The sequence below is a fragment of the Artibeus jamaicensis genome, unplaced genomic scaffold, assembly GCF_021234435.1.
Source record: "Artibeus jamaicensis isolate MK-2021 breed Jamaican fruit bat unplaced genomic scaffold, CSHL_Jam_final contig_64, whole genome shotgun sequence".
NCBI classification, from domain to species: Eukaryota; Metazoa; Chordata; class Mammalia; order Chiroptera; family Phyllostomidae; genus Artibeus; species Artibeus jamaicensis.
The window spans coordinates 832,434-854,121 of record NW_026521911.1 but is presented as its reverse complement, the minus strand read 5'-3'; the positions used below and the strand labels follow the sequence as shown (position 1 = coordinate 854,121).

General features: G+C 52.4%; 2 protein-coding genes across 5 annotated transcripts; one reads left to right on the top strand and one right to left on the bottom strand.

Moving 5' to 3' along the window:
• The first annotated feature begins 592 nt into the window (after positions 1-592).
• Positions 593-12,193, top strand: ART1 (ADP-ribosyltransferase 1). Of its 4 annotated transcripts, none has more exons than XM_037135725.2 (5): positions 593-706; positions 7,203-7,320; positions 7,629-8,388; positions 9,422-9,463; positions 11,920-12,193. In XM_037135725.2, exons 2-5 carry the CDS (start codon positions 7,258-7,260, stop codon positions 12,015-12,017), a joined length of 963 nt encoding a protein of 320 aa, XP_036991620.2. In that variant the 5' UTR covers positions 593-706; positions 7,203-7,257; the 3' UTR covers positions 12,018-12,193. The 4 variants fall into 4 exon arrangements, with proteins under 4 accessions (XP_036991620.2, XP_053526855.1, XP_053526856.1 ...); XM_053670880.1 differs by lacking the exon at positions 11,920-12,193 and adding an exon at positions 9,811-10,015; XM_053670881.1 differs by lacking the exon at positions 7,203-7,320.
• A 1,556-nt stretch (positions 12,194-13,749) lies between these two features.
• Positions 13,750-19,948, bottom strand: CHRNA10 (cholinergic receptor nicotinic alpha 10 subunit). Its single transcript, XM_053670729.1, has 6 exons — positions 19,940-19,948; positions 19,419-19,590; positions 17,982-18,127; positions 17,419-17,573; positions 16,087-16,619; positions 13,750-14,807 (listed from the first exon to the last, which is right to left on the bottom strand). The coding sequence occupies exons 1-6, from the start codon at positions 19,946-19,948 to the stop codon at positions 14,359-14,361; spliced, it is 1,464 nt and encodes a 487-aa protein (XP_053526704.1). The 3' UTR covers positions 13,750-14,358.
• Between the last annotated feature and the right edge of the window lie 1,740 nt (positions 19,949-21,688).

Below are 21,688 nucleotides of genomic sequence, written 5' to 3'. Positions count from 1 at the left end.
ACGGGGAGCCTCTCTGCTGTTCGCCGTCCCTGCGAAAAGCAGCATCTGCGTACACATGTGGCCGGCCCGCAGGGACTCGAGCCTTTGCAGTTGCTGGAGCAGGAGATTCTGTCCGCAACAGTAAGGTCCACCGACAGCAGTTCCTGGGACTGGACACACCTGAGCCATGGCTGTGTCTTCTCTCCACCCTCTGGGCTCCAGGGAGCTGTTTCTCCCATCCCAAGACTTGGAACCCCAAGAAAGGCCCCAAGAGATGGAGTCAAACCTTGTCATTGAACAGAGGTCCAGCGTGAGGCAGAAAGTCCTTCAAGACTACATGGCAAATCATTGCTGGAGCTGGGACCCAGACCCAGCCTTCTTGGTCTGGGAACCTCTCCTCGCACCTTTGGGGAGTCTGTGTGCTCACATGAGGAGCGGATGTAAGGAGAGGCCAGCGGTGCTGGACACAGGACCTCCACGCCTCAGTCCACGTTCTCTCTGGCTTTAGGGATTCCCTGTTTTGTGGGAAGACCACGGGCCCAGGGCAGTCTGGGCAGAGGCTACTTGCTGAGCCTAGAGGACACATCCAGAAATAGATGGGGGAGTGTCGCATTTCTGAGCAGCTGTGTGGGGGAGGTACAGTATAAAGGAGGAACCTGACGTCCCCCTCCCCTGGCGGCCATTACAGGAGCCCAACACCAGCTTTCCTGCCCTGGAGAAGGCCTAGGTAAGGGGCACCCCGCCCTCCTCCCCGGCACTGGGCAGGGGAGATTTTTTAGGGAGAATTTGGGGTATCAATGGTAGTGTTTTAGGAATCACTAGGACAAGTTTCAGGGATTCTTTTATCTTCGTCTCTTCCTCATATTTCTGGAGGCTGAAAGTTCAAGGTCAGTGTGCTAGCGTGGCTGCATGAAGGCTCCCTCCCTGGACCTCAGGGGTACCTTCTCACTGTGCTCACATGGTGGAAGGGGGCTGGGGGGGTCTCTTTTATTGGAACACTAATCCCATTCAAGTAGGCCCCACCCTCAAGAACTAATCACCTCCCAAGGCCCCACCTTCTGATACCATCACACGGACATTAGGATTCCAACACATGCCTTTTGAGGACACAGACATTCAGACCCCACTGTGCCTTTGACAGAGACATTTGGGGCCACTGGGAAATCTGGAGATTCCTGGGGAAACATTCGAAGTCACATCCCCAGAAAGGAATGTTCCATGAGGGCCCAGATAAGGGGAAACCAACAAGAAGTGTCCAGAGCAGATGAGGACAGAAGGGCAGCTGGGTGTGAAAAGGGGCTGCTTGGTGCCTCCACTCCGTCAGCTCCCATGCTTCCCCCTGTCCTCTAGTCCCCACCCCATTTCCTCCCCAAAACTAGTCACCAGAGTCATCGATCCACCTGCTTGCAGGATCCACGTTGTTAGTTGTGCCCAGAAAGGCTCTCAGATTCTCAGCAAAGATTCTGGGAGGCCTCACCGGGGTATCGCCTTGGGCTGAACTCTGGGAACACAGAATACATCATAGCTGGTTCCTGCCCCCAAGGAATTCACAAGCCAGGAGGGGGAGACAGACATGTACAGGCGGCACAGAACAATCAGGACAGTGACAGAAAAGCACAGGATCCAGAGGAGTGAGGGGGCTTCCTGGAGGAGGTGACCCCTGAGCTAAGCCTGGAAGAGTGAACAGCAAGAGAAGGGTACCCCCAGCAGATGGCAGTGTGTGCAGAGCCACAGGGAGGGAAACAGTGAAGGCGCGCCTGGAACTTTGTTCTGTGCTGTAGAAGCCAAGCAGGGGTAGTAGGGCAGGAGGCTAAAGAGGTCCCGGAGGGGTGGGTCGCAGAGGGCCTCAAATGCCAGAGGAGGTTGGATTCTGTCCTGAGAGACTCTGATGGGCCTTGCTTAGGTCATTTGTCCATCCCTGGGCCGATCACAATGGCCAGGGTAGTCAAGTACCAGTTTGGGCTCACGCGTTCCCCGCCATGGGGGCAAGCCCCACCTGAACCGGTGGGCTGGGTTCTCCACCAGAAAGAGAGGGTCTACTATGGAGCTCAAGCTCTTGGGTGGATTCTGAGAGACCACAAACAAGAGTTCAAGTCGATTTTGCTGCCACATGCCTGGCCCATTAGCATTGCATCCTGGAACTGGGGAGCTGTGTCTCTTGCTTTACACACCACTGGGAAGCTGTTTTCAACTCCTTTTACTCTGTGCCTCGTCTGGTCAGCCCTTCATTTAAACCCCATTCCTGGTACAAATTTGTTTTTGTTCGGCCCTTTTGGTTCCTTTTACAACATGAATCACATGCTACTTGAAATTGCTCACTCCAGCTCCATCGCCACTTCAAAAGAATTTAAAGAAGCAGAGGTGAGGGGTTTGCTGTTGCTGCTGTTCATACTTTTATCCTCAGTATTATTATATTATAGCCTGAGTATTATAGCCTCAGTATTATAGCCTGATGTATTATTACAGAGGCTCGATTTTTTTTGTTGTTGTTTAGGGAGAGGAGATAACGAATTCAGTTCGGGACAGACAAATTGAATTTGATAAAAACTGCTGCTGACACCATTGCCCACAGAAACTCATGCCTCAGTTTAAACTGTACATTGGCAATACATAGGCTCTTAGATTTGGAGACTCATAAAATTACAGACACATAGAATCCCAGTGTCTTTGAATCACTGATTTATCAAACCTCAGGCCATCTCCCCAACAGCCAGAGGGGATGAGGAAGCAGGGATGCTTAACCTGAGTGAGATGGGGCAGAGGAATTACTACCTGAAATTAATGTAACATTTTTGTGAAGGTGCAGAGAGCTATTTTCTGAGGGCAGGTTTCAGCTTTCGTGAGATTTTCAAAAATAAAGAACCACCGACTGTATTACTATTTGTGCAGAGAAGAAAAACAGAAAAGCCTGTGAATCTGCTTGTGTCTCCGCAAGGACACGTGAAAGACGGCACATGGGTCGCCCCGGGAGATGAGGTTGGGGCTGGGGCGTGAGCGAGGGATGCGTGTGCCACTGTGCACCTTTTGGACTATGGACACGTTGAATGATAAAAATGTGCTACCTTTAATACAATGAGGTTAGAACTTTGAAATATTAAAGATTAAAGTTACGATCGAGTTAAATGAAACTTGGACATTCATTATATCCAGCGCTGGCAAAGACATGGAGGAAAGGACAGGCTCATTCACTGTTGGTGGGAGGGCAGGCTGGCGGTGCCTCTTGGGGAAACACTGTCCATGGACTTTAAAAATCATCAAGCTTCTTGATACCTTCCCTATAAAACATGCGCACACGTAGACAAGTGTGGGGGCAACTTCCTCGCAAGTCCCCCCAGTTGCCACGGATGAAGAGTAAATATGGCCGAGACACGACGTGATCTGCTTGGGGAGAAGTGCGCAGTGGCCAGTTTCTCTGAGGAGAAAAAGGCCTCAAGCCCCCTCCTCCATAGTCTTTTATTGGGTGTAATACACAGGAATACAGGGTGGCAAGGATCAAACAGTAGATAACATTACAAAGAAATCTGAGGGCTTAGTATGAGTCTAAGTCTGCCAGGAACAGAGTTTTAGCGTTTCCTGCTCAAACCCTTAACATATGAATGAAAGCACTCAGCAGAGCAGATTTTACAGGTTTATCAGGAACTCTTTATAATGCCAGATTGTTCCCCTAAAACGCTCTAGCAATGCAAGGAGCTGCACCTCTCCCCAACAGGTTTTCAGGCTTAAAGGGATTAGAGCCAGGAAGCACTTCTCCCAGAGGATGTGGGGACTCGGGCTATGTCAAAGCAGGGGCGGGCAGCAGGAGTCCATTGCTCTTTGTTGCAGCCCCCGAGTCCTTCCATGAAGGCCTCCCAGGTGATCGAGTCTGGCTTAGGTTGCCCCCCACTGTGAGGGGGTCTTACCCGTCATTGACTTCAGACCAAGCTTTGGGGGCAGGGAGAGGTAACTGAGGCAGCATTTGCTACCAGAGACAGGCTTTGTCTCCTGCGGCTGGCATTCCAAAGGTGGTCCCTCGCCCTTAGTCACAAACGGTCGAGATACAATTCCTGAAACCAGGCAGAGGTCTACAACAGACAAGTGCTTATATACATATACATGGATGTTTGTGTAGTATTATATGTAATATAAAAAATTGGGGGGAAATGTACGTCCATTAATAAGGAAGTGAGTAAATCACTGCTTGGCTGTGCCCCCAAATATCATGATGCCATTATAATGAACAAGGCAGATATGTGTGTACAACACAGAAGAAGTCCATGACATATCTGTAAGGTTCTAGAATGTATGTGTAAGGATGGTCCAGTTTTATTTTTGAACAAAATAACACAAATAGGCTGTTTGCAGAGGACTTTGTATTTATATGTAATTATAGTAAATGTCTGTATAAAGCTATGTAATTATGTTTACAGTTACATTATTTTAGCATAGGAAAAGGTCCTGATGGGTACCTTTATCACAGGTCACCCCCGGACACACACACGCACTGGCAGGCATGCGTAAGAGAGAAGGGGAACACAGAGGGAGAGAAAGCAGAAAAGGGAACTTAGATTTTGTGTTTCACTTACACATTTTTTTCCCCACAACAAGCACACATTACTTTGTAGTAAAATAAACAGAAGAGAAGCAGCAACACCGGCTTAGAAACTGTTCCAATTCTGACCCAAAGCTGAGACGCCTTATTATTGGTGCTGGGGGCCCACCCACAGGGTGCAGGAGGCTGCGGTTCCCTCCAGCTTTCCTAGGGGAGGCTGGTACCCTCTCTCCTCCCCACCTGGCGATCTACATCTGCCTCTGTCCTAGAAGCCCTGAGGGTTCAGGGAAGAGGGCTCAGCTCTCAGCAGGACTGGAGGGAGAAGCGAAGCCTTCTGGCTCCTCGAGCCCTGGTTTAAGCCTGTCTCTGGAGTCCTGCTCTGGCTCCAGCAGCCAACCACCCCTGGATCTGCCATTTCAGCCTTATGTCCCCAGGTGAAGCTGAGGCCCCTCGCCTGTGGCAGCTCCTTCATGACTGGCCCCAGTCTTTCTGACATTCCCACACTGCAAGTTCTGCTGTTATAGGAAAACAAAGCAACCAGACACCGAGGGATTCTGGAGTACGAGATTTATTAACGTGTACGAGCCCAGAGAAGTCAGTCTCCAAATTCTGAGCCCAGAACAAAGGATTCTTGGGGTTTTATATAGCCTACGGGGTCTTCCTGCCTACGTAGCAAAGCAGGATACAGAAGTGGAATGCGGCAATTAGTTCTATCTACGGGGCAGAAGCAGAGTACAAAGGCTAAATGTGAAAATTAGTTCTATCAGTGGGGGTGCTAGCCCCAGTCCTTGTGACTATCCTGCTGTTTGCTTTTCCCGGACGGCCTTATCAGTCTCCCAGGGCACCTGGGGTTTTGGGTGAGCAAAGGTTTTTCAAAGCTTCCCACATCACTGCCACACTAGATAAAGTGTTTCTTACTCTTTACATCCTGAGAGTTCCTGCCTCCAGTACCTTTGCTCCTCTCATTCCTGCCACCTCAAACTCCTTTCCCCACTCGGCCTCGGACCAGCCGCAGCAGGGTCCAGGGGTTCCCAAAGGCGGGTAAGGCGGCGGCGCTGGGTAACAGACGACAACACGCCTCGAAGGACAGTGAAGCTCTGTTCCGTTTACTGCAAGTACAAGCCGGTTTTTATATTTTCATTTTAGGTAGTGATTAACATTTGCAGTATAGCATGATCAGTTAAGCAGAAAAAGTCAATACGAAGGTAACCAGGAAAAATATGAAAGTTCCCATAGATTCAGTTATAATAAACAAAGATTATTTTGACCAGGAGAGCCATTAATCGGACAATTAGAAGTAGCTGTATGTACAGAATTTGAATATCTTATTGTATATTAAAATTTCTCAGAATTTGTCATGGGGCAAAAGGATACGCTAGATTGAGTAGAGGTAATAGGAAATTTATTATAAGGCCTTTGTGATGTCTAACTTAGCGATCTATCCTTTTCTGTCTAAAATGTTTCTCTGTGTACTATAAACTCTGACTCTTTAGTAACTGTTTCTACGTGTTTAGTTTGTAATAACTAGCCAGCTTTTGTTATTTCTTTGCCTGTCTAATTGATATATATTCTTATTCAAGGTAAAAGAGGGGCTGTTACTTCAACAACTTCTAAACATGCAGGGATTGTTTCATTAGAGGGAGCTTTGTTCTCTGGTCAAGAAATTATTTTGTGCAACTTCATTGGAATTGTGTGAATCAATGAACCTGAAATACAGGTGTCTAACAATCCCACCACCTTTTGATCACCAAAACAAACATGTAAGGAAAGATAGACAGGAAATCCAGCCACAGTTGCCTCTGCCTTGCAGATGCATCTCGACCGTCCTGACCGTATCCCTGGGCTGTGGGTCGGGGTCTATATAGTTTTACTTGTTTTCTTGGAAGACCCTTTGTATCTGTGGGTAAGGAACAGTCGTGGGAAAGTCTTTCTAACCTGTTATTCCATTCCCTCAACTGTTAGCAGCCCAAGCCATGTTTGCAGCAACAACCTGGTTCTTTATTAACTGGCCTTAACTGTTGATTTAAGAGATCTAACTTGTTTTTATTTCTGGTACACCATGGTGGTCCTGATCGCTTTAAGTTGCTCAAACCAGGGTAATTTATACAACTTGACGTGTTTTCCCTTATGGTTAACAATTACATTACCCTGGCTGTCGTACCCCCCTGTATAAGGGAGAGGGGAATCTCTGGGGATTTTTCCATCCTTTCAGGCAGTTTCGTGGGGAATACTAATGTTTTCCCCTGAACTGTCCCTTCCTCTTGGGTGATTTTCACAGGAATAAGTAAGTACAGTTCAATGTCTATATTCAGTAGCAAGAGTAAAATAATTAAAATAAAACAGCCAATTGTTAACCCATTTTGGATGCCGTGTTCTCCTCCGGGGAGACGAATTCCTTGAACTCGTATCCTCCATGCCCGGACCTTGTCAGACAACGTGGTTGGAAGAGCACGTGGCACCACCCCAAACTTTTCTCTCCCTCTTTCCACTGATCCTTATTCTCCCATTCATCTTGCAAGTCCCTGTTCACAGATCACCTCCTCCAGGAAGTCTCCCATGTTGCTTGCAGCAAGAAGGGTCGTCTCCTGAGCCTCCGTTTCTATGTGGTGATTCTGTGCCTGGCACTGGGAGTAGCAGAGACTAGGTGTCAATGAATGTTTAGTAAACTGTATAGGTTAACATTCCCATTTTCCAGATAAGGAAACTGAGACCCCCAAAGAGACAATAATTTACCCAAGGTCACCTCCAACATGCAGACGCCTGTTGTGATGCCTCTGCTGCTTGTGTCCATGGGCCTCATGGAAGCACTTCAGGTACGGTCACCCTCTGCCATCCCCATGCCAGCGGGCAGCTGAGCTGTCGGCTTCTTCTGAATTCTGGAAGGAAGAGCAGAGGGAAGAGAAAATGCCTGATGCTTCCCTTGGGGCTCGCTCAGCCCGAGGGGACAGCCCCAAACCCCAGTCTCAGGGAGTTTGCAGTTAGGAGTTCCCAGCCCCACTTCCCCTCCAGGTGAGTTTGGGGCCCTCATAGTGTTTTCCCCTGCTCAGCGGCGGGAAAGCTGGGTAGGCTCCCACACTCCCGGGGCCCGTCCTCTCGGTCCTTGCTGCTCTCTCTCCCTCAGGCCCAGAGCCACCCCATCACACGACGAGAACTCTTCTCTCAAGAAAGGCCCCTGGACATGGCCCCAACCTCCTTCGACGACCAATACGCTGGCTGTGCGGCAGCCATGACCGATGCTCTCCAGGAGCTCAACCGCACGGAGTTCCAGACCAACAAAGTGTATGCTGACGGCTGGGTGCTGGCGAGCAGCCGATGGCAGGAGCGCCAAGCCTGGGGACCCCGACCCCCACCCCCACCCCCCGGCTTCCGTGATGAGCATGGGGTGGCCCTCCTGGCCTACACGGCCAACAGCCCCCTGTTCAAGGAGTTCAATGCGGCCCTGCGCGAGGTGGGCCGCACCCGAGCCCACTACCTCCAACACTTCTCCTTCAAGACATTCCACTTCCTGCTGACCGAGGCTCTGCAGCTGCTGGGCAGGGCCCGGCACTCCCCCCGCTGCCAGCAGGTGTTTCGGGGGGTGCAAGGCCTGCGCTTCCGGCCAGCGGGGCCGGGGGCCACTGTCCGGCTGGGGGGTTTCGCCTCGGCATCTCTGCAGAATGCCGCCGCCCAGAATTTTGGGAAGGAAACCTTCTTTGGCATCTGGACCTGTCTCGGGGTCCCTATCAGGGGCTACTCCTTCTTCCCTGAGGAGGAGGAGGTGCTGATCCCTCCCTTTGAGACCTTCCAGGTGATCAACACCAGCAGACCGGCCCAGGGCCCCACCCGCATCTACCTCCGGTCCCTGGGCAAGCACAGCACCTACAACTGCGAGTATATCAAAGGTGAGAGGTGCCCGTGGGTGAGCACCTGTGCAGAGGGGAGGAAGCTCGCCCTGCTTTGAGGAGATACAAACAGAAACATTAAAAACAAGCCGACAGTGAGAGGGCACAGTCCTGTCCCCACCCCTCCTCCCTCCATCAGAGGGGAGGCAACCTGCCGCAGGAAGTTTCTCATCCCCGGCCGTGCCTGAGCCAGAGCTGGCTGCCTGCCTGCTGGGAGGCTAATGAGGGTTTCCTGACCAAGGCAGGGGTCTCTGGCCATTTGAGGGCCAAACAGACCGGGTCAGGCTTTTCTCCTGGCTGGAAGCTGGAAGGGAACGAATTTCTAGCTACAGTACTGGCACGCAGATTGCGGTGGCCAGAAATGACAAGAACCCCAACCTCAGTCTCCAAGAGGACAGTGTTTATTTTGAACAGAAATCCTGGGCTGTCGCGTGTGCTGGGTGGGGGTGGGGAGACCTCAGGTGGGTGCTGTGCCCCTGGGTTCCAGTTCAGGCTGCGGTGGGTCTCGGATACTCTTCCTGTCCACCCCCCAGGTCCTGCCAAAGGAACCGTGAGGGTGGGCCCAGGTTCCTGATCTGTTAGGGCTGCAAGGCCCAGTTTTCACAGTTAGGGGCAGACTTTGCTGGAACTGTGGACCACGTCTAATAAGCAGAATGCTCCACGTGGCTTCAGTTCCCACCTTGGGCAGCATCATGAGCAATGCGTGAGTTGACAGAAAGTGAGGAAGACACGCAAACAACATGAACCAGCCTGCCCTCTGCTGGGCCAGGCTGGGAGAGGCAGAGGCAGGTGCGGCAGGGAGGCGAAGGGAGCAGGAGGGCCTGGACAGGCCCAAACGCAGACCCCAGAGGGATGGGTCCCTCTGGACCTGCTGCTCAGATATCAAGTCAAACCTAGGGGAGGGAGGTCTCGCCGAAGGAAGCAGAACTGGAGGAGAAAGTACCAGCTTTCCCAGGGCAAGTCAGGGAGGGCCCGGTGTTTTCCATGCTGAGAGCTGTTAAGCCTTTGATTCTTTTCTGTTTCTTCTCTGCAGACAAGCAGTGCAAATCCAGGTCCTGCCATCTGGAAAACTCGGGTAAGGGCTGTGGGCCTCTGGGGCAGGGGTTCCACTGGGAATGGGCAGGCTGCCCTGGGGTTGGACCCCTCACCTGGATGTCCCCCTTATAAGGAAAACGACCCTCTTTTCATTAAAAATAAATGAGTAAACGCTCTGAAGCAGACCCCTGTGGGGATAGCTAAGCTCTCGCAGAGGTGCTATTTATATGTATGGGGCGGTGTTTGGGCCGCCCTTCGTGCGGCTGCCCCTCCCTCACAGGAGACGGCAATCAGGCCCCAGAGAGATCCGGGTTGCACAGAGGTGATGGAGGGGCAGGCTGGTCCCACAAAGTCCTCCCCAGACCTTCTCCTCCTTCACCTGTACAGCGCTCTGTCCCTGTTACTGACCTCGGCACTCCCTCAGACCATCTTCCAAGGCGAAGGCCAGACCTCAAGTACTACACACCTGGGCTCTAGTCCAGGCTCTGTCCTAACTCTGTGACTAATTATTCCCTCTCTGGGCCTCAGTTTCTCTGTCTGTATAATAAGCCGATTGGACTAGATGATCCCCAGGTCACTTGCAGCCATGACCTCTCTTCCCTCCAACACCTGCTGTGCCAGAGCTTACCTGGGCCACCACTTCTCAAGTTGGGAACAGGCTTTTCCAGGGAAACCTACTGGAACAGTCCATTCCCAGGGAAGGCACTGCAGCTGCCATTCCTCCCTCTGGGCTCTGTGAGCAGTGGACAGGGAGGAGCCCCAGCCTCCACTGGGTTCTCACCATTCCCCTGACACAGTATCACTCAGAGTTCTGGGCACACCATGCCAAGAATCCCCACCACAGCCTGGCGGTGTGGGCTGTCACCTCCCCAGTTCTACAAATGAGGGAACTGAGGCACAGAGCGGTGAGGCAACCAGCCCTACAGCACACAGCTAGTGAGGGCTGGGGGCCAGACAGCCTGACCCTAAGCTCCAGGGTCCCCCCAGGCGGGCCCCCACCTCCCCGGATACCATGTCATTTTATCCCCTGCTGCACAATAATCTACTGGCGGGGGGCAGAGCAGGGAGCATGACCCTCAGTGTATAGTAAGGCGAGACCCAGAGACGGAAGTGACTTCCCCAGGGGCCAGAAGCCAGTCTCTAGCCTTCAACCTGCTTCTTTGAGTTTTGATGAAATTTCATGCACTAGAAAAGTTTAAGATCTCCCCACCCCTGGCCCACCAGAATCTCTCCCACCGGGGTTTGGGCAGAGGAACCGGGACCCCGCTGTCTGTCTGCGCACGCTCCTTCCCACCCTGTGAGGCCTCTGTGTGCCCACAGGAGGCCGGGGTGGGCCTGGTAACCTCTGCTATCTCCCGGCTCTTCCTCTCTGTTCCTTTTTCTCAAAATTACATCTATTGGGGTGACACTGGTTAGTAAGATTACATGGGTTTCAAGTGTACATTTCTGTGATACCTGATCTGTATATGGCTTGTGTGCCCACTGGCCCAAATCAGATCACCTTCGTCACCACGTGTTTGCCCCCACCCCTCTACTACTGCCCCGCCCCTTCCCGCTGGGCACCGCCATGCTGGGTCTGTGTCTGTGAGGTTCTTTTGTTGTTTACTTGTTTTTCTTCATTTGTTACTCTCAGTTTTATGCCCCCATACGAATGAAATCATGGTTCTTAGCTTTTTCTGACTGGTTCACTAAGCGTGATAATTCCAAGGTCCATCCCCGTTGTTACAAACGGCCGCGTTTCGTCCTTTCCATGCCGGGCAGCGTCCCACCGCACACACGTGTCCCACCGCACACACGTGTCCCACCGCACACACGTGCCCCATCTTCTCCATCCAGTGCTGTCCCCACGCCCTGGCTGCCCTGAATAGTGCTTCAGTGAACGAAGGGGTGCATACATCTGTGCGAATAAATGTTTTCAGGTTTCTTGGGTAGACACCCAGAACAGGGGTTGCTGGCTCATGTGGTAACGCTATTCCTAATTTTTTGAGGAGCCGCCATACTGTTTTCGATGGCGGCTGTAGCGGTTTCCATTCCCGCCAGTAGCGAAGGAGGGTCCCTTTCCCCCACAGCCTCTCCAGGGCTTGTTGTCACCTGTCTTGTTGATGACGGCCATTCTCACAGGTGTGAGGTGGTGTCTCATTGTGGTTTTGATGTGCCTTTCCCTAAAAGCTAGTGAAGTTAACCATCTTCTCGTATATCTTTGGCCATCTGTCTGTATTCTTCGGAGAAGTGGCTCTTCGAGTCCTCTGCCCATTTTTTTAAATGGACTGGTTGTTTGTTTGGTGTCGAGTTGTATGAGTTCTTTACATATTTGGGATATTAACCCCCTGCTGGAGCTGCTGCGTGTATTGTCCCCCAGCCTCCCTAACCCGTTGCTCTTCGTCTGCCTGCAGCCGTGAGCTTCCAGCTCGCTCTGCTCGTTTCTCTTTGACTTGTCTCTGTGTACCTCCCTCCCTTCACCCCTAAGTCTTTCTCTCTGCCTCTGTTTCCCTGCAGCCACGGATCGGGGCCCCCTTTCTACAGTCTGGTGCCTTGCACTGCTGCTGTGGCTCCTTGTCGGGGGGGCCTCCCCAGAGAGCCCAGGCCTCCTCTGACCCGTCAGACTCTGAACAGCCCTGCCTGCCGCCTCTGCCCAACACGAGACGTCGGCCACATGTGTGCTTTCTTTTTTTTTTTTTTCTTTTTTTAAAATTTATTTATTTTTTTAAATTGATTATGCTGTTACAGTTGTTCTATTCCCCCCTTCATTCCCCTCCACCCTGCCCCCCCAACCCCACCATTACCCCCCTTTAGTTTATGTCCATGTGTCTCAAGTCCTTTAGGTTCTATATTTCCCATACTATTCTTGCCCCCCCCCATCTATTTTCTATCTACTGTCTATACTGTCTTAGGAACCTCCAGGACATCTTTAAACGCTCCAATATCCGAATTATAGGGGTACCAGAAGGGGGAAAGACACAACCACCAATGGAAAAACTATTTGAACAAATAATAAAAGAAAATTTCCCCAATCTGGCAAAGGAAATAGACTTCCAAGAAATCCAAGAAGCCCAGAGAGTACCAAAAAAGTTGGACTCAAGAAGAAACACACCAAGGCATATCATAATTACATTAGCCAAAATTAAAATGAAGGAGAGAATCCTGGAAGCAGCAAGAGCTAAGGGGACAGTCACCTACAAAGGAGTCCCCATCAGGCTGTCAGCAGATTTCTCAAAAGAGACCTTACAGGCAAGAAGGGGCTGGAAAGAAATATTCCAAGTCATGAAATCTAAAGACCTACAACCAAGATTGCTCTACCCAGCAAAACTTTCATTTAGAACAGAAGGACAGATAAAGTGCTTCTCAGATAAGATCAAATTCAAGGAGTTCATCATCACCAAGCCCTTATTATATGAAATGTTAAAGGGACTTATCTAAGAAAAAGAAGTTAAAGAAACATGAACAGTGAAAGGACAACAAACTCACAGTTATTAACAACCACATCTAAAACAAAAGCAAACTAAAAGGTCAGCTAGATCAGGAGTGGAAACATAGAAATGAAGATCTCAAGGAGGGTTAGCAACAGGGGAGTGGGAGGAGGAGATGGGGGGAGAAGGTACACATGTGTGCTTTCAGTGCAGCCACGATCCACAGAAACGCCACCTGCAGGGAACTCTGGGACCTTCTCCGGCAGCTGCCAGGCCTGGTGGTGGAGGAAAATAATTCTGGGCCTGAACTTTATCCAGTGTTCTAGGAGTGAGGTATTGAGGGGGAGGTGGGGGACTCAAGGACGGCCAACAAATCCTTGGAGATAGAAGATCAAACTTGCTTGGGGGTGGGGGTGCTTGGGGAGGAAAGCACTTGGCCAAGGTACTTGCTGGTGTGGCTCAAATGCCCCACATGCGCAACTGGCAAGCTCCTATTAACTCCTCCCGGAAGCTTTCTCTGGCCCCTCTGACCCTGCTGGGTTGGGTGCCGCCTCTGTGCCCCCACAGGTCCCTGGGGCTTCTCTACACCCCATATCCATGCCAGTTGCCCATGTCCTGCTGTGAGGTTCCTGAGGGCAGGAGCCAGGGCTGGAGCAAAGAGGTGGTGCTGGGGAAAGCCTGAAAGTCAGGAAGAAACATATACCTTGTGAACTGGCATATGTTTCTTCTGGTCCCGGCTGCCCCTCCCTTGGACACTTTCAAGTTCTCTGAGTCTCAGTGTGTGGCAACGAAGTGACCCAAGCTAGCCCCAGAGGGAAGAGAGCAGGATCTAGAGCAGAGCTTAAGGTCCCCTCCGAGGTCTTGGTCAAATCCATCATTTTCTTGTGAGCAAAGATGTAATTCCTGTTCTAATCCATGAGTCCCAAGGTTCCTGTTTCTAGAGAGACAAACCTGGATCCCCATCTCCCACCCCCACAGGCCCCGCAGGTAAGACAGGACATTGAGAAAGTGCCAGGCACACACTTAATGATTGAGTTGGGGCTTTGGGGCCAGATCCTTGTGTGACCTCCTGCTCTGGAAACTAGATCATGAATCTGAATCCCCGGTCCCCTTCCCTGAGCCCTGAGGCAGGGACAGCAAGACCAAGTGTGTGTCACAGCAGCCACCGAGGAAGGCAGATAAGGTAGGACATCAGTTCTGTATTCTCCCCGCTGAAAGCTCTAACACTCATCATGGAAGTTCAGTTGCCCCCCAGGGCTGCACTTTGATCTGGACCCTTCTTAGAGAGTTCCTCCTCTCAAGGGAATCAGGGGAGCAGCAAGCTCTATATTCTCCTTAGAGATCGGGATGCACAGACAACAAGTGCTCCCTCATGGCCTGTGAATTCAGCAGAGCTAATCCTGGGAAAAGGTGTCCTAGGCTCACAGGCACAGTGGGGAGAGACTGGGAGGGCCATCTGAGGACCACCACCCACCGGGCCTTTCCATTGCTGTCTGGACTTGCTGTGGCTACAGCAGACTCCTGGGACTCACAGGGCCTGCAGCAGCACCAGGAGGCTCATGACCAGGGCCATGGAGAAGAAGATGCCCAGGAAGAAACGGTCCATCACACGGGCCAGGCGTTTCCAGTCCGCATGGCGGTGCTGGGCAGCCCGGTGGCTGCGGAAGGTGTTGGCAATGGTGGCTACGTGGCGCAGCAGGGCGTCCTGACGGCAGAGACACCGGGGCTCATGGCAAGGGCCTGCTGGGGGGCCAGCAGGAGGCTGGGGACTGGGAGGTGACTCAGGCCGTCCAGACTGTCCACAGGGCTCCCCTCGTTCCCGCACACAGAGGCCCCGTGCCAGGTGTCCCAGTAGGAAAGCCCGAGCCCAGGCTGGCACTGGGCGGGCACTGGGACCACAGTAATGCAAGTTCATGATAAGGATAGTGAGCGCCGTGGAGAAGGTGACCATGGTCATGGTGGCCATGTAGTACTTCCCTGCAAGAGACAGAGTGAGCTGGGGCCCGGAGAAGAGCTCAGAGGGCCTGAGCTTCCCAGCCACCTCGGCACAAATAGGAACCCACCATGAGGCTCTCAGGACCCTCCAAGCCCAGTGAATGAAAGGAGAAGGCGGTAAGGGCCAAGGTCTCCCCGGTCTGGATTCCCACAAGTGGGTTCTCAGAAGCTATAGGTTGGCCAGAAAAGCCTGTTATGTTTTTGTCCACATGATGCCTCTAATAGTGCTTAGTTGTCTTTAATTTTATTTGAAACAATTTTGTTGATTGTATTGTGACAACTGTCATATCAGTGTGCATTTAAAAAAACATCAAAATTGGTGACTTTCTGTACAGCCATTTTAATATTGAAGAGGGAAGAAAATACACAACATTTTTGATGTATTATGTTTTATTATTTCAAGGAAGGTAAAAATGCAACTGAAATGCAAAAAAAGATCTGTGCAGTGTATGGAGAAGGTGCTGTAACTGATGGAAGGTGTCAAAAGTGGTTTGCAAAGTATCTTGGTACTATTGACATTTTGGCCAAATAACTCTCTGCTGTGGGGCTGTCTTATGCATTGGAAGATGTTTAGCAGCACCCCCGGCCTCTACCCACTAGAAGCCAATAGTGGGAGACAGCCAACATACTCAAAATATCCAAATCAATAAAGTTACTGGTGAAAATGAAATGTGTCTTTTATTTTACAGAAAAAAACGTAACAGACATTTTGGCCAACTCAGTACCAGTCCCCTCATTCCCCCCTCACTGCTGGGGGCTGCATTTCCCCACAAGTCAGCCTCTCCAGTGATTACGCCATGACATGGAGCAAGCGGCTGATCCTGTCGGAGTTACGACAGAACCTACCTCCTAGGTGTGTGGTAATGCTTCCCTGAGCCAATAAACGTCAAGGGCTTAGGGGTGCCTGGAACACAGTTGAGTACTCAATACATTGTGACTATAATTATGACCCTGGGGACAGTGACCTCCATCATTTCCTTGAGAAAAGACCTCTTCCCTCCGCCCCTTCCAGTAAGGGAAGAGTGTCCCCCCTGGAAGGGGCCTACCCCTTCCCCCCCAATCTCAGATGAGGCTTCCTCTCAGGACAGCCCCTTTACACACTGAAGTGAGAACCACTCTGGGGACCCAGGCCTCACTCCTGCATTTGTGGGAACCGGCATGCATCGGACTGGGCGGGGTGGCGGCCAGTCTCTGGGAGGGGATAGGCTGTCCCCCAAGATCCCTTAGCTCCCCACCCCTGTCCAGTCCCTCACCCACTCACCGATGAGCGGCACGCTCTCGGCCGGAGGCATGCTCTCGGCCAGGAGCAGCTGGAAGACAGTGAGAGAAAGCAGCACGGTGACGCCCAGCGACACCTTCTCCCCGGAGTCGGCAGGCAGGTGGAAGGCGAGCGGCGCGAGCAGGGAGATGAGCACGCAGGGCAGCAGCAGGTTGCACACGTAGGCGGCGGCGCGGCGGCGGAGCAGCAGCGTGAAGGTCACGTCCGGGTAGGGCTCCGAGCAGCAGCCGTAGGTGAGCACGCGCCGCCGCGCCGGCATGCCCAGCACGCGCCACTCCACGTTTTCCACGAAGTCCGCCAGGCTGGCGTGGTCGCCGCGGGGCCGCACATCCAGCTGGTGACCGCCGTGCGTCCACGAGCCGAAAGTCAGGCCGCAGCGCTGTGAGTCGAATGGGAAGGCCGACACGTCCACGCGGCACGAGCTGCGCGTGATGGCCGGCGCGTCCCAGCGCACGGCCCCGTCATGTCGCAGAACTACATTGGTGGTGGCGGAGGCTGGGGGCTGCGCGTCTGCCCTGCGGGAAGGCGGGACTCCCTGAGGCAGCAGCCGGAGGCCATTCCAGGACAGGCGGGGCTCTGTGGCTACAGGGGCCCAAAGCCGCAGAGCCTCCGCAGGGAGGGCGGAGTGTGCCCCGGGAGGTCCCTCTGTGCTCTTGGAGGCCTAGAAGAGGCAGTGCCCGAAGGGCCCAGCAACATGCTGATCTAGCCCTGGGCAGCATAAAAAGCCCTCTCGGAAAGTTGGCACCTGGTGGCATAGTGACCTCCCCCAGATGTCATCTGCTTAGAGTGTAGAGGGGCCCTTGAGGAAATCTGCAGATCCGTGTGTTGTCTGGGAAGCAGAACTGGCTAGGCGGGCGTAAGGGGATGCTGCATAGGGCCCTAGGCAGGCCTTTGGGGAGACCTGAGACTCAGAGCCAGCCTGGAAGGGTGGAGTGTGCCATAAAGAGACACTCGTGCCCCAGAAACTTCTCTTCGAGATACAGAACTAGCCCTGGACTGCAGAGTGGGCTCCTGGGAGACATTCAGCCTGGGTTGCCTTGGGGTAGCCTAAGGCGGTGCTGCACGGGGGGGCTGTGAAGGGGCCGGCCCCCAGCAGGCCCTTGCCAGGAGCCGGTGTCAGGGCTGTCAGGAAGCCCCACTGCCCTCAGTAGCAAACACCAACACCTTCCTGCCAGATCAGAAAGGTCCTGGGGACAGCTTCCAGGGCGGCATAGCAACTGGTTCCATAGGGGGGGTGGGGGGAAGGTGCATACCCAAAGTCAAGGGCAACTCTAGGGAGGGCAAGGGGAGGAGAGGGGCCCAGGCAGGCAGTACTTGTTGTAGAGTACGATGTCTGGCCGCCACACGAGACTGCTGGGGATGCGGATGGCATCCAGGCCACCATAGTCATCAGGGTCCCATCGTAGGTGGGCATCTGTCCACTCCTGTCGGATCCACAGGTACAGGGTCAGCACCTGGTTGCGCTCATCCTAGTTGGGGGCAGGGAGTGGGCCCAGATGTGGACACATGTACGTGCGTATCCTCCCCTGTGTGTGCACACTCACCTGCAGAGCTCTGTCAGAACCCACAAACCCACCTTGCCCCTACAGCCCCGTTTCCACTCAGGCCTTGCTGTGACCTTGGCAGGTTCTTCTCTTCTCCAGGCCTCAGTTTCCTTAGCAGTTACAGGGGTGATGACCCGTGCTGGGCAGGGGTTCCAGTGTGCCAAGTGTTGGGTACACCATGGGCGCCCAACAGTGTCCAAGTCAGTAGCTGTTATTGTTAATACGAATGTTTCCAGAAAAGAATCGTTTGGTGAATAATACCTGTCTCCCACCCCCAGATTTCTCGACACTGTCACCAGCACACCCCATAGTTGTACAACCACTACGACGTACCATGTCGATGATCTGGGACAATGTCACCTCCAGGGTCACGTTCAGAGCCTGGTCTGTATCTGCCACAGGTCTCAGGGCACTTGTGTAGTTTGAGAAGAGGTCACGGAACAGCTTGTAAGCCAGCCTGCCCTCAGCTCCCAGGCACTCTAGGAGACCAGTAGGAAGGTTTGCCCACCCCCACCACCCCCACCAGGCCAGGGTCCTGGCCTGCCCCACTGTCTCCCAGCTGTCTAACTGGTCCTCCTGAAGGCAGCCCTCTGTTCCTCAGGCCGAGACTCCAGTTCTTCCCTAGCCTGCCTCCAGAGATGAAGGAGGTGAGGCAGGTGGGGGGAATTTGTACTATCTTCTGAAGCAAGGCTGATGGGTATCTTCCCTGCCTTTCCCTTCCCAAGCACTTGGATGTGCCCTGCCCTGCCACAGATTCTAGAGGGGCCCAAACAGGCCATGCAGGAGTCCCAGCTCTCACCCAGCTATCTGAACTCCATTGCCCCACCCCCTCTGGTCTCTCAAATCTGCCTCCACTCCTCCAGCTGCACAACATTTGATTTCTTAGAAGCATCTGACACTACGGGCCAGTCCCTCCTGAAAACATATCCTTCCCTAGGCTTTTGTGACGGCATATTGTCCTCAGTCCCTGACCTAAGTATTGCTTCCCAGAATCCTGTCCTTGGCCCTCATCTCCTTCTTCTCCCTTCTCCCGAGCTCCAGATACAGTAGTCCACTCTTGAACATCTACAGGCACCGTCAATGTTCAGGTCCAAAATAGACACTTATTTCCCGCCCCCATGTTCTGAAACCTGCACCTCGTGTGGCGTTCCCCCATCTCAGCAAACAGCGCCCCCCAGTGACTTCAGCTGGAAATCTGAGAATTATCCCTCCCTCCTCTTTCAATGACCCCTGCAAACCAACCAAAACCCCAATCCTGTCAGTCTTACTGCTGACCATCTCTCGAATGTTTGATCTCCTCTCCAGCTCAGGCCTCGTCCTCCCTCTTACGGACCACAGCAGCCACGGCCTCCTCGCTGCTCCCCCTCGCCTCAGGCTCAGCTTCTCTAACTACTCTCCACACTAAGGAGAGATCAAGCTTTTAAACATGCGCATCTGACCAGGCCAGGGATGCTTAAACCCATTCAGTGGCTCCTCCTTGCCTGCTGGATAAAGCCCCAACTCAGCTTGGCATTCAAGGCCTTCCATTTTGGGGCCCCCTTGTTTTTCCAGTCCTATTTCTGGGAGCTCCCCTCTCACCACCCCAGCCCATCAGGCAAATTTCCTCTCACCCTTTTATGTACCCCCTCCCGCACACTCCCCAGATAGCTTGTTCTCCAGCATGGGTGCTGAAGAGAGAAACGAAGAGAGCGCGTGTGGAGACAGATTTGGGGAGGACAAGAACAGTAGCAACACCCTGAGAGTCCAGGCCTGGTTTATCCAGCTTCATACCTGGAAGGAGTGGGAGCAGGAGCAGAAGGCCCAGTCTGGAGACAGAGAAGCCAAGGCCGAGGAGGTGGCTCCTGGGCCCCATGGCCCTGCAGGGCAGGTTTCTGTCTGTGAGCCTCCTGGCCTGACCTAGGGCAGCGTCAGGGCCTGCTGGCAAGGATGGTGCAGATAATACCTGGAAGTAGGAAGTAAGACAGACCTTTGCTGGGTCCAGCGACCCACCGTGGGAGCCTTGTCTCCCGTCTGGTTATCTCACTCTCCCTTTTGTGCCCGCCCTTGGATTTTAGTACTGGGTCCTTTGCATCTGTCGTTCCTCCTTCTCTGCTGGTCCTGGCCTGTTCGGGCCTCTGCCTCTGTGCTTCTCTCTGGCCCCCTCCCTCTTTACCTCTCACTCAGCCTCTCTGTTTCCTCCTAGTTCTCTGTAACTCTTTCTTGACTTCCCTAATGCTGATCTTCCTCTTTCCACTCTCCTTTTCTCCTCTTTCTCGGCCCCCTCCCCAGCTTCCTGCCTCCATTCCCCATACCTGGTGCATTTTCAGCAGGACAGGGGCAGGGACTCCATCAGTCCTGAGCCCTCTGAGGCACAGGACAGCACGCCTCTCCTCTTGGCCCTTTTCATTAGCTTAATTACACCTGTGCCCAAGGGAATAGAGCAACTGAAACTGACACCTCGAGTCCCTGGGGCCTGAATTATTCAACTTCTGTAAGGCAGCACCCATGCTCCACTCGGGGCCAGCCTGAAAAGGCTGGAGGGCAGAGAGATGCCCAGTTCAGGATCTGTAGGACACTGGGGCTTCAGGGTGCCAGGGCCCAAGTCCACGAATGGTAACTGTCACCTAGGGAGGGGCTGAACACAGCTGTCCAAAGAAGCTCTCTGTTCCTGCTGGGAGCAGTGCTGAGCCCTGCGCTGCTCTGGGTGGCAACAGAAAGCAGGAAACGCAGCCCACAGCCATGCCAGTCTCAGCCTTAGCGTTCTCCCATGCCCAACACCACGGGCCCTATTGGGTATCGGGGAAAGCACAGATTTAGAGTCACTTTCAGCTCTGTTTTAAGAGCTGTCTTACCTGGGCAAGATGCTGAAACACCTGGACTTCAGTTTTCTCAAACAGGATAGTAACAGGATTAACAGTCCTCGCTTCAAAAGTTGTAAGAATTAACTGAGACCACCCAACAACAGCAAGCACCCAGCACGGTGCCTGATAGATACACTGTATAACTATCAATAGTATTTGCACTACAGTGAGTTAGGGTATCTTCAGGAAGACAGATTTAGCTTCACAAGCCCCGAGCCCTGGCAACATTCTACTATCTCTATGATTTTTTAGAATTATTTTATTTTTTCAGTAAATAAGCCGTGGAATTTAAAAAGTTTTTAAAAAGATTTTATTTAATCTTAGAGGAAAGGTAGGGAGAGAGGGAAACATCAACGTGTGAGAAGAGAAACATCAATTTGGTTGCCTCTTGCATGTGCCCCAACGGGGGACTGGCCTGCAACCCAGGCATGTGCCCTGACTGGGAACTGAACTGGTGACCTTTCAGTTTGGCTCAACCAACTGTACTACACTGGTCAGGACTATGATTTTTTTTTTTTTAAACAGAGTGGAGGGAGAGAGGGAGAGAAACTTCGATGTGAGAAACATCAATTGATTTCATTTCGCAGGACAATGGCCAACCCACTGGACCACACCTGACCCAGTCAGGGCCACCTCTGTGCTTCTGCTTACATTCCTCATACAGTACTTGTCTTTCTGTGACTGGCTCATTTCCCTTTGCATAATGTCCTTAAGGTTCATCCATGTTGTAGCATGTGTCAGAATGTCCTTCCTTTTTAAAAAGATTTTATTTATTTTTATAAAGGGGGAAGGGAGGGAGAAAGAGAAACACGATGTGAGAGATACATTGCTTGGTTGACTCCTGCATGTCCCCAACCAGGGAACCGGCACGCAACCCAGACCCTGACCAGGAATCGAACTGGCGACCTTTCGGTTCTCAGGCTGGCACTCAATCCATTGAGCCACACCAGCCAGGGCTATTTTTGAGTTTTTGATAGCAGTCATCCCAATGGGTGTAAGGTGGTGTCTCATGGTAGTTTTGATTTGCATTTGCCTAATGACTAGCGATGTTGAGCGTATTTTCATGTGCTTATTGGCCCTTTTTATATCTTCTTTAGAGAAATGTCTGCTCATATCCTTTGTTTTTTATTTGGGTTTTTGTCGTTGTTCAGTTCTAAGACTTCTCTATACATTCTAGATATCTGTCCCTTATCAGATACA

What these genes read in the sequence shown, in the direction of transcription:
- ART1 (XM_037135725.2), top strand. Translation starts at nt 7,258, where the DNA reads ATGCAGACGCCTGTTGTGATGCCTCTGCTGCTTGTGTCCATGGGCCTC. An exon ending in GCCTCATGGAAGCACTTCAG is followed by an intron (nt 7,321 to 7,628) that starts GTACGGTCACCC and finishes TCTCTCCCTCAG; the next exon opens with GCCCAGAGCCACCCCATCAC. An exon ending in CAACTGCGAGTATATCAAAG is followed by an intron (nt 8,389 to 9,421) that starts GTGAGAGGTGCC and finishes TCTTCTCTGCAG; the next exon opens with ACAAGCAGTGCAAATCCAGG.
- CHRNA10 (XM_053670729.1), bottom strand. An exon ending in CCTGCTCCCACTCCTTCCAG is followed by an intron (nt 18,128 to 19,418) that starts GTATGAAGCTGG and finishes CTGGTCTCCTAG; the next exon opens with AGTGCCTGGGAGCTGAGGGC. An exon ending in CGAGAGCGTGCCGCTCATCG is followed by an intron (nt 14,808 to 16,086) that starts GTGAGTGGGTGA and finishes TGTCTCTTGCAG; the next exon opens with GGAAGTACTACATGGCCACC.